This window comes from Haliotis asinina, chromosome 16 (assembly GCF_037392515.1).
Source record: "Haliotis asinina isolate JCU_RB_2024 chromosome 16, JCU_Hal_asi_v2, whole genome shotgun sequence".
NCBI lineage: Eukaryota > Metazoa > Mollusca > Gastropoda > Lepetellida > Haliotidae > Haliotis > Haliotis asinina.
The window spans coordinates 35169024-35189289 of record NC_090295.1 but is presented as its reverse complement, the minus strand read 5'-3'; the positions used below and the strand labels follow the sequence as shown (position 1 = coordinate 35189289).

Below are 20266 nucleotides of genomic sequence, written 5' to 3'. Positions count from 1 at the left end.
TTCTACTCGTATATTTGAGAGCAGCAGGTGCAGAGTATTAACAATGAAGTCCATTGTACAGTTCCTGCTATATCCATTTCTTGCATGATTTAACACCAAATATTTGTTCATTGAAAGAATTGCCAGTGATAAGTCAAATTTTGAATGTCTAATATCTGTCTTTGAAACCTGTGGAAAACTGTAAAGAGCTTGGCATTTTCGAAATCTTATCAAACGACTCTCGAGCAAAGTCCATACAATGCTCTTTGAAACATTGGAAGATGGAGCTCATAAAACGAGAGACCTCGAAAGTCCTTCAGTACAAAAGGGAGAGCTATTGCGAGGGAACGTGAAGATCACTGTCATGGCAACGTGAAGATTGTTGTCAAGGTAACGTGAAGATTATTGTCTAGGGAACTTGAAGATTGTTGTCAAGGGAACGTGAAGATTATTGTCCAGGGAATTGGAAGATTCTTGTCAAAGGAACGTGAAGATTATTGTCATGGAGATTTGAGGATCGTTGTCAAGGGAAAGTAAGGATTATTGTCAAGGGAACGCGAAGATCGTTGTCAAGGAAACGTGAAGATCGTTGTCTTAGGGAAAGTAAGGATCACTGTCAAAGGAACGCGAAGATCGTTGTCTAGGGAACGTTGCGATTATTGTCAATGGAACGTGAAGATTACAGCAAGGGAACATGGTGCTATAGAAAGGGAAGACTCCAGAAAAAACCCTTGTACTATGGTTCCCGCCCAATAAGGCCAGGAGTACAATAGGCCTTCAGCAACTCATGCTTGAGATAAAAGGCCACTATGCGTGTCGTAAGAGGCGACTGCCGAGTGGTCAAGCTCGCTGATTTAGTTCACACATGTCACACACTTTTTGTGGGCGTGGGGGGATGGGCTGTTGGGAAAGCTGTAACTAATCGAGTCTGGACCAGAGAATCCTGTGATCATCATCGATCTACGCAGTTGGAACACAATGGCTTGAGTCAACCAAATCAGCGAACCTGACCGCACGATCCCGTTAGTCGCAGTCGCCTCTTGCGACAAGCAAGGTACTCTTGTATTGAACACGTGCGAGGAGTCCCTTTTGGAAGCGCTCGTAAAATCTGCAATGAATGCCGACAAAGCTTTTGACCGTTATCATCCTGTTCAGCGTACTGAAATATTGAGAAAGTATGACAGACATTCTGAAACGTTACAACAACTATTGATGCAACTGCGTTTAATGATACGATAAATGATGATGATTGTGATGATGATGATAATGATGATTTACATGCAATAGTTCTAAGCCCAATACATTAAATTCGTTTATGTTTTGAAGGCCAACATGCTTAAATTTAATATTTAGCTTGCATGTAGCTTATGCAAGACCTGGTAATGCACATACATAACAATGCCACGTTCGCGGGAATTCTGATGATGATGATGATGATGATGATTTACATGCAGTAGTTTTAAGCCCAATACATTAAATTCGTTTACGTTTGATGCTTAAATTTAATATTTAGCTTGCATGTAGCTTATGCAAGACCTGGTAACGCACATTCCGTGAAGGTCCGGGTTAGAATTGGTCTTCACTCTCAGTAACCCACGCTTGTCGTAAGAGACAACTGACGGGACAGGGTGGCCAGGCTTAATTGAGAGGTGAAACCGTATCCCAGTTGCTTAGATCGGTGCTCATGTCGTTGATCACTGGATTATCTGATCCAAACCCGATTATTTACAGACCGACGCCATACAGCTCAGATATTGCTGAGCGCTGACTGCTGTGTACAACTAAACTCACTCGCTCAATGGCGTTTGACGGTGTTTTCATGTAATGTTCCTAGGGTTAGTGAGTGTATGGCTTTAGATGAGTGAGTGAGTGAGTGAGTTTGGGTGAGTGAGTCTGTGGGTTTAGATGAGTGAGTTACTGAGTGAGTGGGTTCAGGTAACGGAATATGGATACAGCATGTTAATAAAGAATATCAATTTCTGATTAGTAGGATTTTCATTATAAAAGGCATATATTAAACCCAATACATGTAATATATTCCGGATGACCCATCTCAACAATGTATACTCTTCAAAAAAGTAACGCAAAAGTGAAAACTCCCTTATAAACTGAGATATATGGAAACGTAGGTTTACGAACGCTGAATATGTTGTGTTACGGAGCTTACAAAATACATTTTAATTGCAATAGTCGTTTGGAAATATATTACTTTGTACACAGATGGGTAACAAAACAACTGTAACAAAAAAAAGCAACTGCTGTCGTTTTAAGCCACTTAAGCAAAGACATAGTATGCGCGTGCAAAAAATCGAAAAGGACTACAAATGTGCAGGGTTCTCGATTTTGCTTCACTTTGGTTAAAACTCTCAACACAGATTTCACAATGCCAAGACTGAACGAAGCTCAGGCGAACAACGCCATCGAAGGATTATAAGCTGGAGAGTCCAGATCAGAGGTTGCGAGTTTTTAAATGTCTCATCCAGCACCATTTCGAGGCCATGGAACCACTTCCAGGTAGACCACGTGTCACCACTCCTGCCCAAGGCCACTACATCCGGTTGCGCCACCTACACCAAAGGACGACAACTGCTGCCTCCACTGCATCCTCACTATCGGTACTGCACAGGATGTTGGTCTAGACTGTTCTTTGAGAGACAGTGTTGCGACCGAGACGTCCTGGTAGAGGTGTGATTTTGTATTGTTTGTTGTATAATGTCAAAAAAAAAAAAAGAAACGCAAAGACGATAAATCTGGTACGCAAATGTACAATTTCAAATATGTATAACGTGTCCACAAATAGACTTAAGTGCATGAAATTTGACACCAATTTAGAAGAAGGTAATGTCTATACAACCGATTGGATACTTTTAGATAACGGAGACGCTGAGCGCGATGGTGACGACGTAGAACGACCCCGACATCGGGTTTCCTGGCTCTCAGATCAGTCTCTTTCAACCTTTTTTATTGCCCGAAAGTGAATGCTCTTTTCTGTACTAGAAGGTGCGTTGTTCTGTTCTGTTCCGTTCTATTGCGTTGTGACGATACCTTTCTAATCTCATTAGCTCACACCGCAAGCTGGTACTCGTCCTAGCAATCTGACGGCCTGATTTTCTGATAACATGTGCATGAGATACCACTGTATTGTTCTACAAAATTTCCATACTGTAACCGTTGATTTTCCTGGATTTACGTATGATTGGAGCGGACCAATTTTTTTTTTTTTTTTTTTTTTTTTTTTTTTTTTTGAGGAGTGTATTACTGGCAAGAAAGACTAGAAGAATGTCTCTGCATAAGTTTCAAGGCTAAATCTAATAACACATTTGTATTCAAATACTAGTAAGCGTTAAACACATGCATGTAATACCACCAGGGTATGTGGATAGTTTTACCAGAAAGAGAAGCAGCATTAGTAGTGGCCTGTCTCCACCTCTGTATACTACCAGCATTCATTAATTCATCAACGTTTATGTGTTGTCGATATCTGCCTATGCGTTTCTTTTTCGGGAAAGTATATCATACAGACTATATCCTCAAGGACGATTGGGACACGTATGGTTCAGCAATGGATCCCGATTCGAGCTCTACAGACAAGACGGAAGGACCCGTGTCTATCGCGATGAGGTGAAAGCTTCGCGGCAAATTGCATACAGAAAGTGTGGATGGAGTGTAATGTTGTATGGAGCCATCTCATTCGCCCACACCGGAAACTGGTGCTCGTCCTAGCAATCTGACGGCCGATAGATATATCGACCAGATTCTCCAGGTTCATGTACTTTGCTTTCCGATAAAATGTGTCTGAGATACCACTGTATTGCTCTACAAAGTGCCTGTGCTGTACCATTGATTTTACTTGATTTACATGTGATTGAAGCAGGCCAATTAAATCTTTCAATGATATTTTGCTTTTGTGTTTCTTCACTAATTCACCAACGCTTATGTGTTGTCGATATCTGCTTGATCACAAATGCTTCAGATGCTGAAACAAGGTCCAAAGAGCACGTGACACTCGTGCATTTAACATCTGGAAGACACACGGACGCGTTTGTCCGAGTGGTGGTCCGATTAACAAAAAATAATCGATCATTGGTCGTAGTGATTAAACGACCAAGCAATCAATCATGATTTCTCATAATCGAACGCAAACAATTCTGGAACACTTGACTGCTTTAAGAATATTGTTCACAAGGTTAGTTTTGACTGTTACATTACATAAGCACTAAAAGCTCGTCCCAAGACATGGCTGAATTTATCTCAAAGACTCAAAAAAAATTATGTTCTTAACTTATACGTCATGCTTTAAAGATGAGAAGTCTGCATATGTAGTTTGTGCAACAGACAAGACCCTAAGAACTAAATGTCTTTTTGTTTACTTTCGTGCGTGAACAAAAATAGCAGGGAAATTTCATAAAATACGCTGCCCAATTACTTACGGTGATTGATCAGTTGTAATGAAACAGTCATCGTCTATGAGATTTTACTTAATTGCAAACACTGCTATGATCCTTCACAAAAAGCAGCTAGTGTACCTCATGGCCATGTAATAATAATGCATTAAGTGCATTTTTTCTCTGCTGCGGTTGCTCAAATTCGCTGATTAGTATTACCCTGATGTCCCAAGGTGTTTGTGGGGCGCTAGGAGGTATAAGCCACGTCACTTATCCAACCGGGTACCCATTTTCTGCTGGGTAAACAGATGCAATTTTGAACAAACTCACTTGCCTAATGTGAGACCACATGTCTCATGTTCTTCTTTGTCGGGCAGAAGTGGAGTCCTGAAAACTGTCAAGTTGCCAAACACGGTCACCCATCCAAAGACACTCCGCGCCCAACGCTGCTTAACTTCAACTGACCTGTGTACAAGTTCTGTATACAGGGCCACACATATATGTCCAAAAGTACAAATGGTACACTACCAGCACACCTCTTATTTTCACATCTTCAGTTGCAGTGTGTAACATACATGGGGTTCATTAAATCCCCCTCGTCAACGCGTGCTGTCACATGTGACGCCTTATATATCAGATTTCCAGTTTGATCATATAAACTGAGGTAAAAAAAGAAAGTTTGCATCTAGTGATTGGGGTTTATTAAAAACATGGAAAGTGAAAGTATTTTAGGTGTGACTTCCAAACTATCGTACCCAAATGCAACCTTGCAACGTAGACGAATCAGATTTGACGGCTTCCGTCGAGATGACCGGAAATGGTCGATACCTACAATCCTCCCACCACTGTGTTCATGGCGCTGCGATGGCAGATTAAACCAACTGTTATATCTTTACGTTATTTAATCTTAATTATTAGCAGAGGCATACACCCATGATAAAGGCATGCTGAAGACACCCACCCGTGAAGATAGGGATTAGAATTGATCTTCAGCAACCCGTGCTTATCTCAAAGGGGCGTGGATGCGGAGCGAATAATGTTTCTCACCAACGGTCTAATTACGACACCGAACTGCAAATTGGTCAGCACCCGCTCCCTCGACCATGACGGACAAAGGGACTGGGCTCCTATCCACATTAGCAGAATTTCTTCACCCTAAATTGTGAGGAGGCCGGATGCCCATCACATGCCGTTATTTAAAAACATCCATGGTATTCCTTGTCTGATCGTAACAAAATATCCCAGCAGTTTAGTTGGTTTTTTTTCTGATGGTATAGTGACTGATCCAATTTGATCTTATATCTTACCTCGATATTTAATCATGTCATGTGAAAATATGATGTCTACAGGCACGTAGCAAGCCATTTGTTTCATACAAGTCCGAAAGATTGCAAAGCTCTATATTTGGATAGTTTTGAGGGTTGGTCCAGCTGTCACAGCAAACATCATACGTAAATTTTGGCAACTTCGACCCTGGTTTATCTATGAGAATAAAAATCGCATAGTTGATTTATCTGAATTTGTAAACTAATAACGACTTGGCCAGTGGTAGAGAAATCTGAACATTTTCATACGTGTAAAAAACTGATTATACCCATTTACCCAAGTACACAGCAAACACCTGTGTGCATTTCTTATGTAACATCGAAGTTCCGTTGGTCTCCTCAAAACAGTTTCGCCCCGAAAGTGTTTTCAGGCTGCATGCGACACAGAGATTAAATCTTCCTTGCTGTAATTCGCGTTTGATGGTACAAACCTACACGTGTTACTTGTAATCGGACCCGTGAAGGTCTACCCGGGGTAGAATAGGCCTTCAGCAACCTATGTTTGCCATAAAAGGCGACTATGCTTGTCGTAAGAGGCGACTAACGGGATCGGGTGGTCAGGCTCGCTGACTTGGTTGACACATGTCATCGGTTCCCAAATGTGCAAATCGATGCTCATGTTGTTGATCACTGGATTGTCTGGTCCAGACTCGATTATTTACAGACCGCCTCCATTTAGCTGGAATATTGCTGAGTGCGGCGTAAAACTAAACTCACTCACTACTTGTCATCATTCACTTGATGGTCAGTTAATGAATTTATAACGGGTATAAATAGTGGTAACACCACTAAAATTACTCGACATAGGTTCCCACTTGGCATTTCTCCTGTCTGGAGTAAATACTCAACATTATGAATTAAGGTCTGTAGTGGCAAATGTATTGCACGTTATGTAATATGTACATGTACATGTAAGTGATGCAAGAGGGTTTATCAGCTGAGTTACAAAAACAAACATCGATCAAAGGATTGATTAATTACTTCCACAGCAGATTTGTCAAAAAGGCAATGTTTGAGTGTAGATTTACGTAATCTATACTGAATACACCCTGTCGTAAAGTACGAGTGTAAAAACAACATCCTTCCTACAAAGAATTAACCGTCACTGCCTTGAATGATTGATTGTTGCTCATTATTGGCTATCATCATACAGTTAGTTGCCAGGTGTGCTGTCCTGGGTGACCATTGAGATTATGTCTACACCAGTGTGAAATGTGTCACTGTTTCGCATATTAGACTGTTGAAAGACACAAGACATAGAGCAGGATTATATACCAGCTGCGGATGAATGGAATATCGTTCTTTTATGTGGATATTGATGGTATTGATACTGTAAGTATAAGCAGACCGCGTGGGCTTTTTATTAACATTTAAAATGCTTACAAATGTGACAAGGTACTAAATATAAAGGCCTACACTGACTTATTTTTCATCCCTAACGTGTGGGTTTTTTCATATCACTGGCAGATGAGTAAACTTCAAGGTGTTTGATTTGTGTTCATAATAACGAAGTAAAATAACTTCATCTTTGTTGATCAGTCTACACGAATTCTGGGATATCATCCGGGTACTGACGAGAGAACAACAATAACAAAAGAAACCACCAGTCCACGGAAATTGCTCCACATCAGTGTCTCTTTAAGGGATCGGATGGTCACCCTCGCTGACTTGGTTGACACGGTATGCCGATATACGCCGATGAGTGCTCAAGCTGTTGATCACTGGATGGTCAGGTGCAGTTTATTTACAGACCGCCGGCATATTGTTGGAATATTGCTCACTCACTCACACTTGGCACATGTCAAAACATTGACCAGAGAAAAGTCTCGTTTCCTGTTCACTTGATTCCGTCCTATTGCGCAACTTAGTGCTACAACCAGTCCAGAATTTTTAAAGTATGTCAGTTAACTGGATGCATAAATATTAATCAGTATGATTTGATAAGTCTATGCACTTGAATACTGCAGCACTAAGCTCCTTCTAATCCTAGCAAACACGTCGTACGGCGTGCTCTGTCGTAAAGCGAACAAGCGACAAACGGAAACCTAGAAATCGAGGAAGTCTCAAAACAAGGCTCTGCCACTAGAAAAGTTTGGCGGTATCTGACGGAACTGATATCAATCAACCTCGTTGTGCGCCACAGGAGTACGATGAATGAGCGAAAAAATACATAACAGGTTTAACCAGTGAGCCAGATGCATTGTGACTTATTTTACGACCTAATCAAACAGGGGCAGTCTGCAATTCCATAGTTAAGATATGCTGCCTGTACCTCGACACAAAGTATAGAAAGACGGTGTTGTTAAAGTTTATAATTACAATTCATTTATAAATATCATTTTCTTATGAAACAAGGAATTGAAATTCAGTTTAACTAGAATTGTTTGAAGTGTTGATTTACACTTTCACACGAGAAAATTCGGATCGGCTGAAAAGGAGGTCAGTGTCTGAATAGGTTAATGAGACTTATGTTTTGGTATGTATGCTGTTTTTCATGGCGTCTCCGCGTTTTCTGCTATCGTGTCAGACTCAACAAGTGACGCTTTTCTAAACTAAACTAAAAATGTACAAAAACATTTGTTTTGAAGGTTGGAGCAATAGCGTATTGCACACATTGATGCATTCAGCCGAGAACCAGACGTGTTTGGCGGTGGAGATGGGGCCTGGTTCCTTGGGTCTCATGCGCCTGCGCTAAGCTCCGACACTGAGTCGGAGCCTTAGCGCAGGCGCATGAGACCCAGGGAACCAGACTGGTTGGGAGCGGTGATGTTCGACAGTCGCTTAAATCATTTCGAAAGGAGAGGTATCGCCCTTTGGAGTAAAAAGTCAGCCCATCCCAGTGAACGATTATACTCAGTCAAAACGGAGAATTTTCGTTGACATCAGTCACACACGTATCAGACTCAAGCATGCCTGGATACAGTGAAGGTAAGCCAAGAAGAACTTGTTGATCAACATGCAGTCTGCAGTTATTAAACCCTTCGAATCTGGCGAAATTTATGGTTAAATTCACTGTCAACTTTCTGTTCGGTGCCATGGTGATATACTCGGAGATATGTTTAGACCTTTTCAGAGAGTTGTTTTTTCGGCCCCAATTTTGTTGCAAACTGCACTTTAAAAATCCCACTTGTAATTTGTTTCCAGCTATTTATGAAAATAGCAAAATTTAGAACAAATTATTTTAACATAACAACTATGTCAGTTTGGCTGCTATTTGATATTTGGTATCAAATTATGAATACATCCTTAAAATCGTATTCACAAATATTTAACTTTCACATTCCGTGAACTTAGTGAACCCAGTAGTGTCCATCGAACAACCATGTTTATTTCTTTGGGTAAAGCTTTCCGAAAAATCTGCAGCATAACTGAATGGGATACGAATATTTACGCAGGTATTTCTGTCTTTGTTCCCGAAATGATCATGGGTCATTTGGGTATTGTTCTGATATACAGAATATTACATGTAGGTCAAACCAGTCGCTGTCCTTCAGCCAGGTCAGCTTGACATAACAGTTTGTATGGACACCGATAGTCTGTCTCACAATCCCTGAAACACGATAATTTCCCTCTCTGCAATGCTAAAGCTTTAAAGGGGGACTGATGTGGAGCGAATAATGTTTCTCGCCAACGGTCTAATTACGAAACCAAACTGCAAATTGGTCAGCGCACGGTACTTCGACCTGTCTCCTGTACATATTAGCAGAATTTCTTCGCCTAAACAGTCAGGAGGCCGGATGCCCGTCATATGCCATAATTTGAAAATATCCATGATATTCCTTGTCTTATCGTAACAAAATATCCCAGCAGTGTAGTTTTTTTCGGATGCTTGGATGGTATAGTGACTGATCCAATTTGATCCTATTTCTGTGTTTTTAACCTCGATATTTAATCATGTTATGTGAAAATATGATGTTTACAGGCACGTAACAAGCCATTTATTTCAGTCCGAAAGATTGCAAAGTTTTATATTTAGATAGTTTTGAGTGTTGGTTCAGCTGTGATAGCAAATATCATACGTAAATGTTGGTAGCTATGGTAGCTACCCTGGTTTATTATTTATGATAATAAAAACACACAGTTGATTTATTTGAATTCGTAAACTAAAAACGATGAATGCCTTTGGTAGAGAAATCTGAAATCTCCTGACGTATAAAAACTGATTACACCTATTTACCCAAGTACACAACAAATGCCTGTGTGTATTCCTTATGTAACGAAATTCCGTTGGGATCCTTAAAACAGTTTCGGCCCATAAGTGTTTTCAGGCTGCATGCAACTCATAGATTACATCTTCCTTGCTGTAACGCACGTTTGATGGTGTAAACGTACACGTGTTATTTGTCATCATTCCGTGGATGGTCAGTTAATGAATTTATAACAGGTTTAATTAGTATTAACACCACTCAGGTAACTCAACAAAGGTTCGCATTTGGCATTGCTCCTGTCTGGAGTAAATACTCAACATTATAAATTAAGGTCTGTAATGGCAAGTGTATTCTATGTTATGTAATATGTGCATGTAAGTGATGCAAGAGGGTTTATCAGCTGAGTTACAAAAACAAACGTCGATCAAAGGATTAACCGATAACACACTGATTGATTAATTACTTTCATCTTCTACAGCGGATTTGTCAAAAGGCAGTGTGTGTAGATGTACTAATCTATACTGACTACACCCTGTCGTAAAGTGAGAGTGTAAAAACAACATCCTCCCTTCAAAGAATTAACCACCCTTGCGTTGACTGATTGATTGCTCATTATGGTTAACGATATTACTTAGAATGGCCGACATCATACAGTTAGTTGCCAGATGTGCTATCTTGGGTGACCAATGAGAGGTTTATCAGGTTTTCACCAATGTGAAAGACGTGAAACGATGTGTTACTTTTTCGCAAATTAGACTGTTGTAAGACACACGACAGAGAGCAGTATAATTTACCATCTGCAGATGAATGGAATATCTTTCTTTTGTTAGGAACAAGGTAGTAGTCTGATATTGTTGCTATAAAATTAGTCTGTTTTACATTCATTATTTGCATTTTGTTTTAATTTATTTGTTGTAGCATTCAGCAGAATCTATGTGACAGAAAGCACACACTAGATCGCGTATGTGTGTGAAATAGGATCCACATTGGCAATCTATACAAGGTATAAATGTTGCTGCCATGTTAGAAATTTACTATAAGTATAAGCAGACCGTGTGTTCTTTCATTAATTTTCAAAATCATTCAAATATGACAATAAACTAATTAGGGTTATGAGACAAAATACAGAGACGTACACTGGCTTCGTTATTTGTCCGTCCTAATAATTGTTTTACCATTTATACTACTGGCAGATGATTAACCTTCAAAGTGTTTCATTTGTTTTCATAATACATTTGTAATGAAGTAAAAATGACTTCACCTTAGTTGATCTGTCTATAATTAAATTCTCATTACGGACTGCGCAGCAGAGGTCACGAACCAGTCACAAATTCTGGGATATCCACGGAAATTGCTCCGCATCAGTGTCCCTTTAAATGAAGCAAGTCTAGATTTCCCCAGGCTCTGAATCTCTGCTGTTCCTGGGGCTCCTTGTCAGTTTATATGATTTTGTTTCACAAATTGTTGCTAACTAAAATTATGATACATTCAGAGAGTAAGCGTGGGGGCAATCGTACTTCCGTAGACACTACTGATGCATGGAGGAAAACATTCAAGTTTATTTTCATTTGTTGACTGTTGTTTGCTGTTGTTATGCTGTCCTTGGAATGTTTGTAGGATTATATATGTATTAATAATTTGTTATAATTTGTCTTTATTTTTTAAGAGAATTTTTGATTTTGTTTATCAAGCAAACTTATAATAATAAATAATAATAATAACATAATAACCAACTTATAGTGAAATCGGGGATTTGGGGTTGTTGCGTAGCTGTTGTCATACTTGAATCATTGATACTGATAATGAACAACTTATCATGATCACTAAACGTTTCTACATAGAAATGACATTTTATTGACCATCGATCTTGAATGTGCCGTGACAGTCAGAGAGAATATATAAAATGAATATTGCTAAAAGCGGCATAGAACAGCACCCACTCATTCACTCAAGCCTGTGATACTGACTGACCGAGTGAGTGAGTACGGTTTTACGCCGCTTTTTCTGAAATATTCTATAGATATCACGGCGGCGGTAACACCAGGAATGGGCTTCACACATTGTACCCGTTCTCGGGACTGAAAACCAGATCTTCGGCGTGGCAAGCTTTCCCTTTAAACACTAGGCTACTCCAGCGTTTTTAACACCCAGTGCTTTCACAACTCTTTTCTCGTTGGTAATAATTGTTCCCCGAAATGCACATTTACCTCAGAAAATGTACTTCTTCTCAGACATTTACCTGACGTTGGGAGCGTAATGTTGTGCATGTGTAGTTTCACTTGTGGCCTTTGTCTGAGGTTCCTTTTACCTATCTAGAAAACGTTTGTTTTTTTAAATTATCAGTTGAATTAATGTAAAATGTGGCGTCTGGGATCACTGAAGTCCAAAGAATCTTAATGAATTGTTAGAAAGAATCAAGGCACCATACGGACAGGCAACACAATGTAAAGGTTCATTTCCGGGTGGCAGTTAGAGTGAATGAGTGGGAGTTTACGCCGCTTTAAGCAATATTATACAAATGTTATGACAGGGGACGCCAGAAATCGGCTTTCACGATTGTACATATGCATATATATATACTTTTATTCCTCCGAGGGAGAGTTTGGGTCATAAGTAAGACGAGGTTTAGGTGTTCATAGACATTGGCACGAGGGCATGACTTACGTGGGGACTTCGGTTTAAGATCTATCTTATCCAGACTCGGTCATCAGAATGATATATTTGATCTCTTTCTAAAAGGCATTATTCCAGCAATATCATAACGGGGACACCAGAAATGGAATCCACACATTGTACCCATTTGGGGAATCAAACCCGGTGACAAGGTAATGCTTTAACCACTTGGCTATCCGACCGCCTCGCTAATAACGAACTGATGGATGTAACGAACCTTTTGTTCCCGGACCTTTGCTGTATAGTTTTGTCAGACTCGAATACCGTTATAACGAACTAACACTACTGGTCTCGTTGTGCTCGTTTCAAGTTTAATTTACTTTAGGCACTATTGTATCAGGATCCAGTATGAGTTCCAGTGAAAGTTTGACAACACCATACTGATGTCAGTGGTAGTAATTGTTTCATGTCTGGAACAGACGCTGATGATAAAGTTGATATACACTCACTCACTGACTCACTCAAACTCACTTACCCACCCATACTCACTCACTTACAACCTACTCACTCACCCACCCAAATCCACTCACTCGCTATCTCCCGTGTATTGACAGCAAATAAGACGCTGGGAGCATATTAAGAAAACACAATGGAGCAGTACGGAAGTGCTTTAGGGACATGAGTAAAGGAACTTCGTGCGCAAACTATATTATAGGGAGCGGACACTATAACATGGTTCGCAGTTTTTATTACCTCGTGTGCACAATACAAAACAAAATAAATCCTTCTACTCATGTCCCCTCAGCGTTTCCGTAGAGCAGCATGTCAGGGTCAGCGCTGTTTTAATGAGAGCGGTTATCGTAGATGTTTAACCGAAGAGAAAAACTGTTTGAACTCATATCACCACATTACTTGATCGTAACAGTCCACGTACCGCGTTTTGTTCCAGAACAACTTCAAAAGATCCTGAAGGCTTGTCATGAGATGAAGGAAATGGCGTACTGCCCCTACAGCAAATTCCCTGTCGGTGCAGCCCTGCTAACAGAAGACGGAACTATGTTCACAGGTAGATCAGAGTTATCGCCCTTCCTAGGCAGGCTAGCGGACGACATTCTGTTACTAAAATGTCAATGGGATCATAAATGTTCAGCACTTGCAGCTACACGAGGACTCGAATCCCGACTCCCGAGTTTGCTGGGTGAAGACGACCCGACAAGACAAAACGGAAACGGACCCCAAACTTTAATATATACTGAACAGCAAAAGAGATGCAAGAAGGGGGGGGGGGTGTCTTTTTTTTTCCTTTTTTTTATAAAAAAAATACATAAACATCAGCGCATACGCTCATGCTAATTCATTTCTTCGAAATTTACTGGGCAAAACAGAGCTAATCTACACCTTCTAAGATACGGATTGACCTGGACGGCCAAGAGAGCTTCGGGCACTTTGTATAGTAGCTAGAGAGGAACTACACAACTGGACATGCGTTGAACGTGTCTCTTCAAAGCAAACTGGAAACATTTGAGTCCTCTGTAATATACATTTGAGGAATGTTACATTGTGATAAAAATATTTCATTCAATCGCTACGACAACTTATGGCGAATTAGTAGATAGTAAGGAGAACCAGTGAACCTATCCGCGACATGTATAATGTATGCAATATGTTGGTTAAACTGGTTCCTGGCTCTCTCTGCGCGGCAGTTCTAAGGAGTCATTATCAAGACGGAACCTAGACAAAAGCCTTGTCTCTCAATATGTATAATTTTGACTGTAACAAACAAACCTATTACACTGACAAGGAGTCCATGACAGACCAAATATTCCGACCAGGGGAAATCTAGACTTGACGCGTCTAAGGCTTTAGCACTGCAGGGAGGACTAGACAGCAGGGAAAATAACATGATTCAGGGACTGAGAAACACTCCAGATGACATGTCAAGCCAGCAGGGAACGTGAACACCTATGGGGGTTTCGTCTAGCCTTAATTTCGTTCATCTTACTGGGCTCAGTATTATGTCATGTTATTTTTGTGTGTCCAGGCTGTAATGTAGAAAACGCATCATATGGTCTGTCGATTTGCGCCGAGAGGACAGCCATTGTCAAGGCCGTTTCAGAAGGTCACCGGAAGTTCACAGCCATTGCCATTGCAAGGTAACATTAGCAGTGCGGAGATATTTAAATTGAAACTAATTTCCACAAAACAGTGATGAGTTGGCAACGGAATAAGCACAGCTAACACGGTGGCACATTAAGAAGAAATTAATAATTTCATGTTAGACAATAGGCAATGATGGCTATAAGTACTCACGGAAATAGAAATAAAATGGTTTGGGGCGTTTTGAACACAACCAAAGTGTTATTGTTAAATGTTATAGTACTATCTTTTTTCTCATCTAATGATGTTTATTAGTTCATATAAAGTTTTGAGTATCAGTTGCACATTAGCTTTGGCAACACACCTGCAAATGCACGTTACCGTCTGAACAGGTAACTGTTACAGCCCATTATTGATTGCGACATAAGTTATAACACGTTTCTAAATTTTGTTGATACTGTGTATTTTGTGTTACTTTTACCTGTAAAATGGTATTTTGACAATGACTATTGAACCACATTAAATAGTCTAGTTGGGAAAAATTGTTGTTTTACTGTTTGTTTAAAGTACCTATTTAAATAAAGTAAGAAACAAATAAACGCCCCAAACTCTTTTGTTTCAATCTCTATATGTACTTTTTTATAGCTTAGTTGGTTGATTGGTTAGTTGGGGTTTTTTTTTTGTTACCGCCGCAATATTTCAGCTTTATGGCAGCGAGGAACTAAGAATTGGGTGTACATCTTTAAAGTGAGTGAGTGAGTTTAGTTTTACGCTGCACTCAGCAATATTCCACCTAAATGGCGTCAGTCTGTAGATAACCGAGTCTGGACCAGACAATCCAATGATCAACAGCATGAGCATCGACTTACGCAACTGGGAACCGATGACAAATGCCAACCAAGTCAGCGAGCCTGACCACACGATCCCATTAGTTGCCCCTTACGACAGGCATGTAACCCGAATCTTCACGGGTACATCTATAGGTGGGTAGTGAGGTTACAGCGTTTGCTCCACACTTCGAAAACACGGGGTGTATTCCATACATGAATACAATGTGTGAAAAGTGTTTTCTGGAGGATAATCAGATGGAATGCGGCGTAAAACAGACCCCAGTCACTCGCCTCTGTTCCAGCATCATCCAACATTCCAAATGTATCTTAGTTTGTAAATAACCGCGCTTAGACCGCATGTCCATCGGTCTACGCAACTGGGATACGATCACATTTGTCAGTCAAGTCAGGGAGCCTGGCCACCCAATCCCGTGCGTCGCCTTTTACGGTTGCTGGTTGCTTGTATTGTAAACAGCAGTTGTTTCTGGTCAGACTGGATTGTTGACAGTGAGTGAATATGGTTTTACACCGCATTAGCAATATTCCTGCAATATCACTGCTGGGGACACCAGGTATGGGCTCCACATATTGTACCTATATGGGGAGTCGAACCCGGGTCTTCGGTGTCACGAGCTAACGCTTAAACTACTAGGCTACTCCATTTACAGATTACTAGTGAGTGAGTATGGTTTTACGCCGCTTTAGCAATATTTCAGCAATATCACTGGGGACACCAGGTATGCGCTCCACATATTGTACCTATATATATATGGGGAGTCGAACCCGGGTCTAACGCTTTGGAAACAAAAGACAATTAGCATTGTGGTGTGGAAATAAATGTCGCTTTTTAAGTAGGACTGATGGTCTTGTTCTCAATGACAAATACAAGAAATAACATTAATTTCCAAATAAGAAGCGACGTTGGACATAATCTGTAGCATTTTCCAGTTTACTTACTGACCATCAGAGTCAAAATCTCTCCAATGAATTGTACTCTAACTCAAAATCAAATAATCGTAAACGACTCAAACTAACGCCAAAGTAAATAGGAAAAACACGCCTACTCTGTAGACATTTGTTGTAATTTCATCAACAAAATATAAAAGTTGTTAAACAAACCATCATTATTTTCATTTGATACTGCAAAATTTGTGACAAGGGTGTAGCAACAGCTAAGGTAACAGCCAGGTAAGCGAGAGTCACGTGCGATATTGATTTCATAGGTAGGGAACAGGATGGTGAGATTTTGACTAAGATGGATTGTATGACATATAGATATTCGCATATTGATTAATAACGTATTGATATTAATTCAGTCCTCGTCTCGTTCACAGTGACATGAAGGAGATGATTGTGCCTTGTGGTGTTTGTCGACAGTCCCTGGCCGAGGTGAGTGTTATCAGTATCATCTTTGGTAGGCTTGGAAGTGAGCCATTCCACACGAGGCTTGCACTGGGCTATTTTGTCGAACCGTACTATTTTACCTGCATGAAAATAGGAACGTGGAGAAGAGTCTTGAGGTGTTTAAAGAAAATCTTAACTGGCTTTTGTCCGAAAGTGCATTTGAAGAAAATGTTAGGTGTATGTGGATTTTGTCATTTAGGATAAGTTGAGGGTATGGCCTGAGATCATATTCTATACTGGACAAAATAACTTAGGGATATTGGCATTTTTTATGACTGACGTGTTATTAGTACGTCAGTGAATAATAACATCATTATTCATAATTTTAAAATTTACAAATATCCCCAACTATTTTGTCCAGTATGCACTGCCTCTGGGAGAAAACGTTTGAGCACTAACCCCTCTTTGTCTTTTATCAGTGTTATTATTCTTGTTTCTGTTACAATAGTCAGTGTGATTGACATGGTAACTGTCAATACTTCTCAGGTGATGAATTATTTCCATTTGTTTCAGTTTGGTGTGAACTGGGATGTGTATATGACGAAACCGGATATGACGTACACAGTAATGAAAGTTAAAGAGTTACTTCCCTTAGCGTTTGTTCCTACCGACCTTCAAAGCGAGAGAGTTCCTGCGAGAAACACAGCTGGTCATTCTTAAAGAACTTTTATCTCTTAATGTGTGACCTTGTGCCCTCCAGTGAATATATGGTGGCATATATATGGTGGCATATATTATCATTTGTGGTATATTTCCGATTTGTGCTCTTCACTATAGGTGTATCAGATGCTTATCATTCAGGCGGTGGGATCGTGGTGAAAGCGCTCGCTACTCACACTGAGGACGAGGTTCGATTCCTAACGGGTATAATGGGTGAAGTCCATTTCTGATGTCCCCAGCTGTGATATTGTCTGAATATGCGAAAAGCGACGTAAAGCTAAACTCACTCACTCACTCATTGAGCCTCCGTCACGATCTGACCTGACCTTGAACTACCACTGAGTGAACAGATCAATATGAATTAGCAGCGTACCCTTTAATGTCTTGGCAATTTTGTTTTCCCAAATTCTTTGCTAAGGAAAACGCCATACAACACTAATGCACTCTAGTACACCCTGTTGGTACAGATGTCATGGGGCTCGAAAACGACCCGATGTATAACCTGTCAAAAACTAAAATGATAATATATTCTGCCGCATTCGGATCTATCCGGTTATGTTATACAAACAGAAAATATAATACGTTTATTTGAATGTTTCGTTCACTCCTACCGAGAGTCTCTGCTCTGATTGGATGACTAGAAAGTTCACCTGGCAAGGGATCGGTGGGGTAGCCTAGTGGTTAAAGCGTCCGTTCGTCACGACGCAGAGCCGGTTTGGATTCCCGACAATGTGTGAAGCCAATTTACGGTGCTGGAATCTTGTTGAAAGCGGCGTAAAACCACACTCACTTAATCACTGACTCATCTGGCATTAATTTATTTATTGAAGTCTATCAATGCATTACTTAGAGTGAATAAGGCAATATTTCAACAACAACACGACTATGTTATGTTGACGGGGGAAAACATAAAAAATCGAATTATCCATGTTCCCAGGGAAGGAACAAAGTTAATTAAGATTGCTTCATGTGCCTACAGTACGTAACGTGTTTCCATGATTTCCAAGACTTTTGTCCTGAATATTCTACTCTGCTCATGTACTGTGGAGACACCTTTTTCATCATAGTCAGAATATAGGGGATGAAACTGCATGGTTTCAAAAAAGTGTAAAACAGGGAGGCAGGTGTTGTTCATATATATCTGTATTGATTAAACATTTTTTAGAAAATTACCTTTCGTACATTTGATTTGTTCCCCATTAAAGAAGATATACTTCTGTTTGCCGCTGTGATGGCGCCTGGCATCGAAGATTTCTTGTGTACTTTCTTATTGCGGTGGGGTAGCCTAGTGGTTAAAGTATTCGCTCCTCACGCCAGAGTTCGATTATCCGCATGGGTACAATATGTGAACCCCCTCGCCGGTGTCCCCCGCAATGATATTGCTGGAATATTGCTAAAAGCATCGTAAAACCACACTCATTCACTCACTCACTCACTCACTCACCAACTCGCTCAAAAGAATCAGTCGGTCAGTCAGTTAATCAATCAACCAATATTTTAAAATCTAGTCCCCCTCAGGAATCCAACCTGAAGGTGAAAACAGTTTAGCAAACAAGTTTAACAATGGGTTGTAGTATCTACAGTTCCACCTGGAATATTTCTACGTTAAATAAAGATATACAAATAAACAATACGAACCGTGGCACACACATTGTTATCAACAGTTGTTCGTATGCAGCCGATTAAAATCAACACTGTTCAGACTTTCCCTGCATGTTCTACTCGTATATTCGAGAGCAGCATGTGCAGAGTATTAACAATGAAGTCCATTGTACAGTTCCTGCTATATCCATGTTTTGCATGATTTAACACCAAATGTTTATTCATTGAAAGAATTGCCAGTGATAAGTCAAATTTTGAATGTCTAATATCTGTCTTAGAAACCTGTGGAAAACTGTAAAGAGCTTGGCATTTTCGAAATCTTATCAAACGACCTTCGAGCAAAGTCCATACAATGTTCTTTGAAATATTGGAAGATGGAGCTGATAAAACGAGAGACCTCGAAAGTCCTTCAGTACAAAAGGGAAAGCTATTGCGTGGGAACGTGAAGATCACTGTCATGGCAACGCGAAGATTGTTGCCAAGGTAACGTGAAGATTATTGTCTAGGGAACTTGAAGACTGTTGTCAAGGGAACGTGAAGATTATTGTCTATGGAATTTGAAGATTCTTGTCAAAGGAACGTGAAAATTATTGTCAAGGGAGCGTGAAGATCGTTGTCAAGGGAACGCGAAGATCGCTGTCTAGGGAACGTGAAGATCGTTGTCTTATGGAACGTAAGGATCAGCGAACCTGACCACCCGGTCCCGTTAGTCGCAGTCGCCTCTTGCGACAAGCATGGAACGCTCGTATTGAACTGTTACACGTGCGACGAGTCCCTTTGGAAGCGCTCGTAAAATCTGCAATGAATGCCGACAAAGCTTTTGCCCCTTATCATCCTGTTCGGAGTATTCAAATATTGAGAGAGCATGAAAGACTTTCTGAAGCGTTACAGCAACTATTGATGCAACTGCGCTTAATGATATTAAGTATCGGATACAGACAAACCAGGATATGATAAATGATAGGATGATTTATGTGCAATAGTGTTAAGCCCAATACATTCAATTCGTTTACGTATAGGTGGCCAACATGCTTAAATTTGATATCTAGCTTGTATGTAGCGTATGCAAGACTTGGTAATGCACATACATAACAATTCCACGTTCGTGGGAATTCTGATCCGTGAAGGTCCGGGTTAGAATCGGTCTTCAGTAGCCCATGCTTGTCGTAAGAGACAGCTGACGAGGACAGGGTGGTTAGGCTTGGGTGAGAGATGAAACTGTA

General features: G+C 40.3%; 1 protein-coding gene across 1 annotated transcript; it reads left to right on the top strand.

Moving 5' to 3' along the window:
* Positions 1-8413: 8413 nt before the first annotated feature.
* LOC137268363 (cytidine deaminase-like) lies at positions 8414-18613 on the top strand. The gene is made up of 5 exons (XM_067802920.1): positions 8414-8617; positions 13400-13516; positions 14492-14603; positions 16712-16766; positions 17295-18613. Exons 1-5 carry the CDS (start codon positions 8599-8601, stop codon positions 17439-17441), a joined length of 450 nt encoding a protein of 149 aa, XP_067659021.1. The 5' UTR covers positions 8414-8598; the 3' UTR covers positions 17442-18613.
* The last annotated feature ends 1653 nt before the right edge of the window (positions 18614-20266 follow it).

Coding starts and splice junctions, on each gene's coding strand:
- LOC137268363 (XM_067802920.1), top strand. Junction 13,517..14,491: donor AGACGGAACTATGTTCACAG/GTAGATCAGAGT, acceptor TTGTGTGTCCAG/GCTGTAATGTAGAAAACGCA. Junction 14,604..16,711: donor ACAGCCATTGCCATTGCAAG/GTAACATTAGCA, acceptor TCTCGTTCACAG/TGACATGAAGGAGATGATTG.